The sequence below is a fragment of the Ammodytes marinus genome (genome assembly GCF_949987685.1).
Source record: "Ammodytes marinus genome assembly, chromosome: 7".
Taxonomy (NCBI): Eukaryota; Metazoa; Chordata; class Actinopteri; order Uranoscopiformes; family Ammodytidae; genus Ammodytes; species Ammodytes marinus.
In genome coordinates this window covers 31,554,067-31,567,120 of record NC_137211.1, presented here as the reverse complement: position 1 = coordinate 31,567,120, position 13,054 = coordinate 31,554,067, and the positions used below count along the sequence as shown (strand labels likewise).

At 38.9% G+C, this 13,054-nt stretch overlaps 1 protein-coding gene across 1 annotated transcript in view; it reads left to right on the top strand.

Moving 5' to 3' along the window:
* Window positions 1-11,246, top strand: part of prex1 (phosphatidylinositol-3,4,5-trisphosphate-dependent Rac exchange factor 1) — a 164,706-nt gene extending 153,460 nt beyond the window's left edge. Inside the window, 5 exon segments of the mRNA XM_080031313.1 lie at window positions 2,832-2,898; window positions 7,786-7,961; window positions 8,476-8,578; window positions 9,026-9,093; window positions 9,194-11,246. Of these exon segments, the coding sequence (XP_079887439.1) occupies window positions 2,832-2,898; window positions 7,786-7,961; window positions 8,476-8,578; window positions 9,026-9,093; window positions 9,194-9,236 (457 nt within the window). The 3' untranslated portion in view covers window positions 9,237-11,246.
* Window positions 11,247-13,054: the final 1,808 nt, after the last annotated feature.

Sequence of the window (13,054 nt, the reverse complement as noted above, 5' to 3'; positions counted from 1 at the left end):
CCCCTAGCGGAAATTCAAAAACTGTATAATAGCACACCATTTGGGGTAGGGACGGACGTTCTGTGAAATTTTTGCGTTTCTAAGTGAAACGGTGTGGGAAGAGTAGCAGCTCGAAATTTGCGGCAGAAGTAAGAAGAATAAGTATGGTGGAGAGTAATAATTACGGGCCCGTACTTAATTAATATAAAACATTTAAAAATAATGTGCTAAATGAGGTTATAATCCTGCTTCCTTTTAGCATGGATAGTAGTGACTGAGTGTGCAGTGGAGGGATAAAGATAGACAGATATAGGAAGGAGGAGATAGCTTTATTTTATCATTAAGTTCAGTTATCACTGGCACCATAAATCCGACTTCCCAGTACAACTGGAACGCAGACTGACTCCCGCTGTCGGGAGCCGATCAGCTGGTCCAAACGGCTGTATACCACAGAGATGAAAACGAAACTGAAACTTAACTATCACCTGGCTTGGCTGAATTTGAGTTGGAGCAGCAAAATATAGCCTAAATTCATAAATATTGTTAATAAATAGATGCAATGTGTTGTGTGATTTTCGTCAGTAGCCTATAGTAGACCTAGATTCTGCGCTCCGAACGCCACTAACTGTTCTGTAATACACTATCGCCGACACTGCTGGCGTATTTTTTTTATTATTATTTTTTATTTTTTTATTTTAAATTTTTTTGATTGCCGTGATTTTCAGCAAACCACACAACTTTTGGGTGGTCAAGTGGTCTTTAAATATCAACAAAACCCACCTCGTGTATTTGAACCAATGACGGTGCATTCTATGTTGTGCACGCCATGAAAATGAGATAAAGTAACAATGCTGCGTTAGGCAGCATCAGGCAGGAGATACAATGTGGCATCGCGCAGCAGCCGTCATCAATGGGTTAAGTGAAGTTAGCGACACACTTTTTTTTTTTTTTTTTTTACTCAGCTGCTCGCAATCAGCCCGTTTGTGTAAAGTTAGCAGCACAAGATCAGTCCAGTCTGTGCGGAAGCAGAGTCAAATGACGGGTCAAACGCCCCCTTTCATGGGGACGCGCACAGAGCCTGAAGCCGAAACCCTCGTTCAACATAAGAGGTTGATAACTTCCTTCGTGATACCGGTTAGTTCTGAGCGAGGGTATGTGTTATGTTGAACCAGATCAAAAAAAGAGAGCGAGGCTCTGTTGAGTTTCTTTCATAGTATACCCCTCAGTTCCCTGTATATGTGTGTTTGTTGTTCCAAAAAAATGAAAAACCCATTAAATAAATTAAAAAAAAAATAAAAAATTAAAGCACTGTTGATACAAATTTGGTTAACTAATCAAAATAGAGTGAACAGAAACATGGTCATCATATTTCTTGAATTTAATATGTGCAAACAATAAAACTAAATGTTTAAAAAAAATCCTTGTGCATATTTAAAGAACCATAACATTTTCATTTAGCATTATCAATTTATGAAGTTCGGATTTACAGAGCTAATTTGTATCGTTCATTGCCTCTTTTTTAATAGACTGTTAATATACAATATTGTGTGCATGCCGATTCCCACAACATAGCTCATGCTACATTAATAAATTATGCAAGTTGTGCTGTAGCAGATGCATATTATATGAAGTAAAGTACTCAATGACTCAGCTCTCATACAGAGCAGTAAGAGGAGAAAATAATCTGTAGCTTTTCAAACAGTGTTTTTTTTAACTCTTTATTTATAGTATTTTTTACATGTTTACACAAAATACACACAACAGAAATAACTTTGTAAAGATCTCCTTGATTATATCCCTCCACTGTTGAAGGCTTGGAGGCTCGGGTTTGTACCAATTTCTTGTAAATGCTTTTTTACAGGCAATAAATATTTTACACAAATACCAGTCGTTTTTATTATTAATATCCTTTCTTATTCAACCTGAATACAGAACCTTAAAATCTATAGGTAGATTATATCCCAAAACATTTTTTCAAAATTAAACGGGTATTACCCCAAAATATTTGAATTTTGGGACATGTCCAAAAAATGTGCGAGTGATTGGCATCCATTTGTCCACACTGTTGTTGTGACTGAGATGATTTACTTTTAATTTGGGGAGTGATGAAGAAGCGGATCAGGTTTTTCCAGACAAATTCTCTTCACCTCTTGGAACTTGGGGTGGTTGGATGGCCTAGAGGAAAGATGGCCGAGTGAGGTCGCTGGTTCGATCCCCGGCACCGGACAGGAGGGTGTTAGTTGTAAAACTAGTAGTGGCTGGTATTACGTCTACGTTGCCCACCATCTCGATCATTGTGTCCTTGAGCAAGACACTTAACCCCAAAACTGCTCCAGTAGGCCAGGCAAAGTAAGGCATTTTGGGGCCAAAAATAGAATAAATTGTAAAATAATTTTTTTCAGCTACAGGGGCGCTGTACTACGGCTGACCCTGAAGTGTGGTAACTTGAGAGGGGATATGCGGAAAGACAAATTTCAATGTAACCAACCATTGACTAATAACTTAACGCTTAACTTCACTTCACTTCACTTCACGAATGTTGTGTTTGCCAAATGAAATGTCAATCCTCCTGGGATATTGCTGTTTCTAATTATTTTTCCCATTTTATCTTAATATATTCCCTTTGGTCAAAGTGCATACTGCTTTTATACCCCTATCCCACCATTGTCTCAATCCGACATCTATGGTTCCTGGTTTGAAATTGGGGTCTAGGGCCAGCCAAATGAATATTTTGGCATCTCCCTCCATGTTTTACTTCTTTAAATTTTGTACCAAATATTCAATGTTTGTTTTCATAATTTCATAAGATGGGGAGTTTTAAAACTGAACTAGATATGTTGTTGTCTTGACAGGGCTTTCTATCTGGAGAAGTCCAACCTCCCTACAGACTCAAACACCACAGCAATGAAGATAGACCAGGTAAATATACACTAATACTGATCCATGTTACAGTACAATCTATATGGTATCATCATATCACTTACTGCATATCCTGTTGTGACACAAGTCCATTTTTTATATAATGTTGTGACTGAATATAAATGCAAGCACAGATACTGGGCCTTGAAGTTAGAGACCTTCAACCAAGCATTTCAAAAGTAAGATGAACTGGTGTCCTATTCCCTATTCCACTGGAAACCCCCCCAGTAGCTCCTCAAGACTCCCCTATTAACTCCAACTAACCTCAACACTTCAACAGTCAACTGCTTCCATTTGAACCATTTAGATTAGAAAGAAAAATCTAGTGTCCCAAACTGACTGTAACTGATATAGATTCCAGTGATTAAAACTGAATAGAATATACAGTAGTTCCAATATATAGAGCTTCATTTTCAGGTTTTCACTGTCTTTCAAACAAAAGACTGCAAAGAGTGTATCTGTCATTTTTGATGGTTTTCCCTCTATGTTCTGTTGGTGCTCCATCCTATCAAGGCATTTACTCTACGGGGCCTATTAAATATCAACATCCTTTTACAACCCTATTTCTCAAAAAGTTGGGACATTATGTCAAATGTGAATAAAACAGAATGTGACAATTTCCTAATCCTTTTCGACGTGTATTCAATAAATAACAGTACAGATACATCATATGTCAGTGATTCATGAGAACCGGGACAAAAGGCCGTCTTCCATATGTAACTGCTGTTATCTTTAAAAATAAAAATATTTAAAATTGTAGATGTTATTAGGGATTAAGAATAGAATGTCTGGAGCACAATTATCCCCTTAAATTTAATTGTATTATTATTATGTCAAATTTATGACACTTGTTATCTTATGACGTCCAAAACAGTGTGTCCACAGAGAGAGTTTCAATCTTTCATATGCAATAAAACCTATTAAAAATGTACTTTAATGATTGAAAAGTGCTTTTTTCATCATAAGCAACACTAAATAATCTCTCATATCAATAAAAACTGTTTTTCTTCAACACATTCATGTTTTATATGGTTTCAAAGTGGTGGGACACTTTTTGTCACCACTGTCAGACAATGCATTAAAATGTAAGAAAATCAGCCAAAATAAGGGGCAGCTGTCACTATGAAGGACCTCTTGTCACATTCTACCTCAGCAGAGTACATTAAAATCAGACAGGCTCTGATAAGTGTTGTAGTTTTAGAATATTTTACATTCCAAATCTTGAAAGTCATGCATCACAACCATGATATGTCAACACCGACTTACAATTTCTGAAGAAGTTATTTGAAATGTTTTGATAATTTTATATTCCTGAAGTAGTTCATACTAGCACCAATCATCAACAGAAAAAACTAATGGCTAACTAGATTAATTCCATTTGTTTTGTTTAAGAAACGTTAAATATGTCAACACCGTCAGATGTCAACTCCGTCAGATTTCCTGTCTGACGGTGGTGACAGGCCAATGACGGAGTTGACATTCAATGTGAAGGCATCATATTTGGGTGGTTTTCAAGTTATTATAATTATATTAAATATAGGGATAGGGTTTAGTTTTTCTTACACTATATTTATGGAAACCCTCACAATCTTCTTTTGTCATGGGTGATTCTTAAAAAAAGTACAGGATGATATAGAAAATGAGGCGATTTGGTGTGAGTCTTTTAGAGCTAGTCTGATTGAAAGACTGTAATCTGAATCTTGAATTAACGCTCAACCAATAATATGCTGTTATAAAATCACTGTTATTGATTATTCTACGTATTTGATGGTTATCTGGGTTTTTGTCACCACCGTCCGATATGTCAAATTCATAAGATATACTTGTCAACTCCGTCAGATTTATATTATTATAACAATACATAATGATATTTCATAGTTGTTGAGGAATGTGTTTTGAAATTTGAAACACATCTTGATTGCTGTTCATTTTAAAGTAAACATTCTATTACACAGTTCAACTGAAGAACATAGAGGAAAATCGATAAAAAGCCCATTTTGATAAAAAGGATAAAAGCTGGGAGGTTGTATCAAAGTGTAGCTCAGTAGCTTAGTATATGTGGGAAACATGTCATTTAATTTGCCTAAACATAGGGTTTGTATTTTTTCAACATTGCACCCTGTTTTGTCCCACTTCTCAAGAATCACTGATATATTTCTTTAAACTGATTCTTGAACTTGAACTTCATTGTTTTTTGTAAATATACACGCATATACAATTTGAAAATTGCAACACGTTTCGAAAAAGTTGGGACAGGGGGATTAAAAGATTGGGAAAGCTGTAGAATGTTAAAAACAAATACCTGTTTGGATATTACTTACAAAAACAGGTTAACTGGTAACAGGTGATATTATCATGAATGGATATAAAGGGGCATCCTGTAAAGTTTCAGTCTTCACAAGCAATAATGGGGTGAGGCTCACCACTTTGGGAAGAACTGCAGAGGAAAACAGTCCAACAGTTTAAAAACAACATTCCTGCAAAGATTTAAGATTTACACGATCTACAATCCATAATATAATTAAAATATTTAGAGAAACCGGAGAATCTCTGCACGTAAGGGGCAAGGTCCAAAATTACAATGTAATGCCCCATGACCTCAGGTGGCACAGCATTAAAAAAATTCATGATGTTATAAAGAATATCACTACATGGGCCATGGAACACTTCAGAAAACCATTGTTGGTAAACACAGTTTGTCGCTACATCTACAAATGCAAGTTAAGGCAAGGCAAGGCAAGTTTATTTATATAGCACAATTCAGACACAAGGCCACTCAAAGTGCTTTACAGGGGCAAGATTAGAATACATAAAACACATTATAAAACATATAATTATAATAATTAATTTATAATAATTGATAGGTTTTATATAGCGCTTTATTGCCTAGGCACTCAAAGACGCTTTACAGGGTTCCTGGTTCAATTCGTTCACACACAGTCATACCGGTGGTGGTAAACTACGAGAGTAGTCACAGCTGCCCTGGGGCATACTGACGGAAGCGTGGCTGCCATTCAGCGCCAACGGCCCCTCCGACCCCTCCGACCACCACCTCAAACATACACATTCACACAAGTAGCACTATCTTCGCCAGGAAGAGGTAAACCTAGTGGCATGGGTGGTCCCAAGACAACCAGTCCCCATCCTGACTGAGGCAGGCTGCCGGGTTCTTGATATGTTAAGGCCCGCCTATTGTGCACCGCCAGCACACTGCTTTTCTGTCAGGGTTTGCTCCCTTAGCATTTGCCTAAAGAGGCTGACCCACAATGCAGTGGAGCTATATCCATAGCAGGGTGTGTGTATTCCTGGAACTTCCAACAAAACAGCTGCTTTTATAATTATTTATTTTACATTGACCCTTTCATATAAAAAAAAAAAAAAAAAAATGCAGCCTATTTTATTTACCTGTTAAGACTCTACCATGCAAAGTGAAAGCCATATATCAACAACATCCACAAATGCTGCAGACTTCTCTGGGCCTGGGCTCATCTGAGACGGACTGACTCAAAGTGGAACAGTGTGCTGTGGTCTGACGAGTCTACATTTCAAATAGTTTTTGTAAATCATGGACGTTGTGTCCTCCGGGCTCCAGAGGAAAAGGACCATCCAGATTGTTACCAATACAAAGTTGAAAAGCCAGCGTTTGTGATGGTATGGGGGTGGGTTAGTGCCCATGGCATGGGTAACTTCCATCTATGAAGACAACAATAATGCTGAAAAGTACTTAAAGGTTTAGGATCATCATTGTTACGATGAGGCAGGCAGGCAGGCAGGCAGGAAAACAGGACCCAAATGCAAGACGTAAAACTAAAAGATATTTATTGTCCAAAAACTTAACAAAAAAAGGCCAACAGGCGAACATCCAGGAGAAACAGGAAAACATAGAACAAGCAAGGGACAGACTCACCAACAGGAAACAATGCTCGGACAGGGAACAAAGAAACACTGGGGGTTATATACACACACACAAGACAGGGTAGACAACGAGAGACAGGTGAAACACATTAGGGGCGGGAACAGCGAAACACATTAGGGGCGGGAACAGCAATCAAACAGGAGGGAAACTTGACAGGACATGGGGAGGAACAAGACAGACATACCAAAATAAAACAGGAAACACAGGGGATCACCAAAACAAGACACAACAAAGACAGACCATGACAATCATGCTACCATCCAGACAATGTCTATTTCAGGGACGTCCCTTCTTATTTAAGCAAGACAATACCGAGCCACATTCTGCACGTCTTAACACAGAAAACACACAAAAATTGTGCATTATGAAGCACAAAATATCACAATAGAGACCCCGGTATGTTGAGCATCTGAAGTTGTACTTCAAGCTAGCATTGGAAATCATTTTGTCAACAATTAATGTCCTCAGTTCCCAAAAGCTTACTCAGTGTTGTTAAAAGAAATGCTGATGTAACACAGTGGTAAATATGCCCCTGTCCCAACTTTTGTGAAACTATTCTATGTTTAATAGAGCATAATAATGACTTTTTAGATATTTCATTTGTTTTATTGGTATTTTAATGACCGAATCAACAAAAACAACAACAACCCGCAGTGTTCTAATCATTTTGGCCACCACTGTATTTGTACTGTTTATTATCGAATTTGTCAAAAACCATTTGGAAATCTTATTTTGTGTTATTTGCATTTAACATAACGTCCCAACTTTTTCGGAATTGGGGTTGTACTTGTCCTTTACAATTCAATATTTTCTTCTTTTTTTAAATCTTTTTTATTTAAAATGTTATTAAATTATAAAATCAAATTGAACTGTGTTATTTTGGACTCAACAGTAGACCTAATGAATTGTGATATTGTATTGTATCATCTAACCACTGACGCTCTCCAACCTCCACTGTCTCCTCCTAATAGCTGCTGCGACCCCTGAACACCCTGGACGACCTGTGTCGACTCATGCAGTCCTACGTCAACGTGCGGCCCACTGCCCAGGGCCACCCATCGGGGGTCAGCGTGTTGTGTGTCTCCTCTGAGCTCTGTAACCGCCTGGGAGCGTGCCACATCTCCATGTGTGCTACAGGAATGCAGAGGTCAGTCTTGACACCACAACCAACTATAATATATTGCTGCTGTAGTGTCTGTCAGCTGGAATAAAGGTTAATAATAATAATGATGGATTGGATTTATATAGAGCTTTTCAAGGCACTCAAAGCGCTTTACAGGGTTCCGGGTTCCATTCGTTCACACACAGTCATACCAGTCAGTGGTAAACTACGATAGTAGCCACCCACAGCTGTCCTGGGGCAGACTGACGGAAGCATGGCTGCCATTCAGCGCCAAACGGCCCCTCCGACCACCCCCTCAAACATACAACAATCATACACATTCACACGAGGCAAGGTGGGTGAAGTGTCTTGCCCAAGGACACAACAACCATGACACAGGTGACCGGGCGGGGATCGAACCGACCTAAACGCTAGAATCACAGCCTTGCCTCTTTGTCCGGATTAGTTTCTCCTTGGAAGTGTCCAGCAGGTTCACATGTAGAAAACAACATAGGAAGTTCACACAGCACTGACCCTTTGCCTCTTTGTTTGTTTGCAGATGTACCCTAAGTGTGACCCTGGAGCAGGCAATGATCTTAGCCAGGAACCACGGGCTCATTCCACGCTGCATCATGCAGACTATGGATATAATGCGCAAACAGGTTAGTAGAGATTCCTCCTGTATGTACAGTAGTGCAGCTCTGCACTTGTATTAATTCAGTAGAAATGATTTTAGTAAGAAATAATGAGAAAAGTAGATCAAATCATCATCACATTCACAATATAAGTGAAAGTGGATTTTTCGGATTAATTTATATCACGATATACAGTAGTGTGATTTTAACGTTATATACACATATTTATATAGCCCCAGTATCAAAAATAGCTATTTTCCTCTGCGGGCTATACAGTCTATACAGTATATGAAAACCCTCTGTCCTTAGAACCTTATGCGCATTCATTGAAATACACCAACTCCTTTAATCTACAGCAAGTATTTCCAGACAGTGCAGGTTTTGGCATGCTTAGCCATAATTAACAAGTTTCACAGGGAGCTAAGTGAAATATGTTGACTATGGAGCTTTTAGTAATGTTTTCTCTTTTACCAGGGAGCAAGAGTTGAACTCTCAGCTAAAAATCTCAAGGTAATGGACCAGATGCCTCCATCTTTCCCAAGGTATGATATAAAGCCACCTCTTCCAAATCTATCAGTTCATGAAAGCATTTATCATCTCAGACAAGGTTTGAATCTTTATCTCCCCCCCCCCCCCCACCAGGCTCTTCAAACTATGTTTGCCACCTTCAGATGGAGAACTTTAACAAAAGTGGCACGACGAAAACAGAGTGTGGAAGATATGATGAGAGAAGACTGTAACAAGAGAGACATTCCAATGGAAGAGCCCTTGCACCCACCCCCCCACCCCCAGTTCCACAGGGATCATTCCACCATGGATACCACTAGAGTCTTCAGTGCTACGTACAGACTAAACAAGACTATAGCAATGACTAATGTCAGTTAGCATAGAGCTCCTACACTGAGCCTGAAGCTGGCTGTGGCTCAGGACCAATCATGTACTGTTACACTGGGGATCCACCCACAGAAAGGTATTATTGCTTTGGCTGTCTGTCTACACAATGCTGAAATGAATCATTTCACAACTGGTGCAACTTATCCACAACACAAATGAAAGGGCGATGTCATGAAGAGGACATCCACTGTTATTAACTGGAATAACCAAACTACCTGTAGCCGTCTGTCATGCTTAACGTAGATGTTATCCATTTTGCCTTGGACTGCAACTCCAAGACTCTGTTTCTTTCTCTGTCGGGCTGGTGTTCCCCAGGGCTCCATGTTAGGGCCCTTAGTAAAGTGTTCTACTTCAATACACTGGTATTCATGTATCAAAGCAGGCTGAATAGATGCAGAAGTCAAAGAATTGACAGAAAGATGGAAGTAGGGATTGAGGGACAGATGTAAAGACAGATAGTAAGTAAGGGGAGGGCTGCTCTTTCCTCAGCCTGTGTGCATGTGGTTACTGTGCAATTACTGTAGGTTTAGTGTGAGTACTGTGTTACTGCACTATATGAAGGATTATCTATTATGTCCGGAAGGAGCATTTTTATCTCTCACGTATACTATATCAGGTATTAAAGAATCTAAAAGCATTCCAGCCTACATATTGAATAGTATTTAAAGGACCAATGGCATGCCATTTTTTAGACGTTAACTGCTCGTGTATTTAATTTATATGTATGGTATTTTATAACGTCAGGAAGTGTTTCATTGATCTTCAGGGAGACCGAGGGAGGGAGGGTGACCAGAAGCTAGCTAATCTGAATCAGGACAGCGGAAGCTAGAGCAAACTATACCAGGCTTCTTGTCAATAAGTTGAAAGGTTGGGATGTTGGATCATTGTGAAATATTTAATATATTAATTCAAATGCTAGTTGAAGGATGGCCTTCTGTTAACTCAGACATTATTTTGATTGTTAAAATGTTTTTTTTTACTCTTGCAGTATTTACTGTAGGTATTAAAATAAGCACAATGATTGGTCCATTCAAGTTGCAGTGTTAGCAAAAAGTGTTGCAAGCAGTTTGTGGATGATGTAAGCAAAGGGAACGCTTCAGGACTGAAACACAGTGACATTATTTTACTGAAGATCTTAATTTGATTGTACATACAAACTGTAACAATGTCATACAAAAGATGATATGTGTTTTACAGCAGCAGAGCAATGCTATAAATTAAATGGGATTATTTTTTATGGAGATAATATAGAATATAAAACAATTATTTTCTTTTTCATTTGAAGAGAAGCTGTTTCTCTTTTCGCTGACCGTAACCTCACTGACACATGTTTTGACAGTAAAAAAAGGTTTGACGTGTATTTCAATAATCTGTCTTGACATGCTGCATTCATTAAGTCCTTTTTATTCATTTAAGAGCAATCTGGTTCCAAATAAGAATGTTGGAATAGTCTCTACACGTCTTCCTCCATTGGCATGTAAGACTCTGGATATTTGAATTATTGAAACTTCCCCTTGGACTCAATCTGAGCTGTTTACAACGTCTGAACTCAAATTGCAGCATTATTTTCCAAAAATTTGGTTTTAAGTGTGTGCACAGTTTAAATTAGTCGATGACCGCAGCATGTTGGTGTAGCCGGAAAAACGCATATGTCACTGATAACACATTTATTTACATTATTCTAATGTTTTTGTATATACTTTATTTGCAATTTTTTTGTTGCTTGAAAATAACTGTACAAAGGATCTGTGTGGAATCTTTTTAAAATGATCATTGTAAATGCAAACTTAACAAGATAATAAATAAAATGTTCACGGTATGACATTGTCTTTCAGTCAAGCGGCATCAGATATGATGTCCAATATAAGAGATGTGAACACATAGTGAAGTGCATGGACGTCGATTTGGCTAAACAAGTGGGGGGGACAAACAGGCATTCTGGAGTGCATTTTCAAAAGTGGGGGGGACAATGAGGAAACATCTTTTTTTCTCTTTAGTGCAGGTAATGGACGGTTCTGAAAGACGGCATACCCGCTCACTAATGAATGCAATGTATACAAAACACTGATGTCTGACACATTTGATGAAAAAAGCATTTTCAAAAAGCAGCGGACATATGAGCCACTAGCTGCTCCCCGTAGCCCAACCAAACAAAGGGAGCTTGGAAAGGTAGTTCCGACTGAGCAATCTGATTGGTCGAAGGCATTTTGACCGTGCTCAAATCGAGCCGAAGCACGGCTGGACTGTCGCACAACAATATTACTCCGCCTCGGTCTCCATGGCAACATCAGCTTCAATTACTTCTTGATAAACAACCAGTGACGTGCGGTGAGGTCAGTGAGTGGGTAGGCACTGAGTTCTGAAAGCCAGATTTCTCTAAACCTATATATTGTTAAATCAAAAACAATAAACAACAAACAGGCACGCACGGCCGATTTCAAATAAGTTCCTCCCTTTCTTTCTTTCTTTCTTTCTCTCTCTCTCTCACTCACTCACTCACTAACACACACAGACGGGACGTATATGAAATGTCACGACGGTGACTTCAGGTTTGCCCGTAGCCTACTGTAGTTTGGTCTAAATGATTAAACATCGCATCCATCGACTTAACGGACCCGTCCCTCACACCGAGGGCCGAAAAAACGTAAGGCAACAAGTCAAACCTTCGCCGATTCAAACTACCGGTACTACTTCTATTCAACTTAAAAATAAAAGACAGCATTCATCATTATGTAGGACTACAGCATAACTGATGGCAACTCCACTCCATAAACTTTATCTTAATAGATAAAGTACCAGTAGCATATGCCCCATGGACCTGTCCAGCATCAGAATGTAACCATTTATCCACATTGCAGAGCTTAGGTTTGTCCGTCAGTAATAATGAAAACACAACTGCTCAATTGAATATAAAATGCAGAATGGATTGCACTCGGTATCAATTCATCCAACTTTATTATTAAATAAACCCCAAAAAAGTTTCTGACTCACCAATCTGACTCCCTGGCTGTAGAAATAAGCAAGACGATAGTAATCCAGTGACAGTCTGATTGACAGCACAGCTAGCTAGCATCCTTCCGTTCATGTAGGCTACCTGTCCGTTTGAAATGCTCGAACATTGTTTGTCCCTGTTGCTGCTGTACACCGTCCAAGGCTGGCGCAGGCCTTTCTCTTGCTATTCATTCTGTTCCTTTTTAAATTATAATCCAATTTGTTAAAATTCCTCCAGTCTGAAATATCTGCGGGCACGGCAGCTGCAATGTTGACTTAAAAATCCGCGGGGGTAATGCGACGTGAATGAGCATAGCCAACGTAATGACGTTGGCCTAAGCTGCGTAAATGTCTAGTAATATCTCGATTTTAATTGGTCCATGAATGATATGTAATGTAAAGGCTTATGTGGCATACCATTTACGTAAAAAAGGCACAAAGAATTATGCTTATTTGCGTACATGTTAAATAATACAGAATCAAGTGCGCATGCACAAAAACTTTTTTTTTTCTTGCCGTCCACAATGAATAGGCGCAAAGGCACTGATTCTTTGCCGTACACAATGAATGGGAAACAGCAAAGGCACAATATTTTTTTGGCGTAACTTACTAACTGCC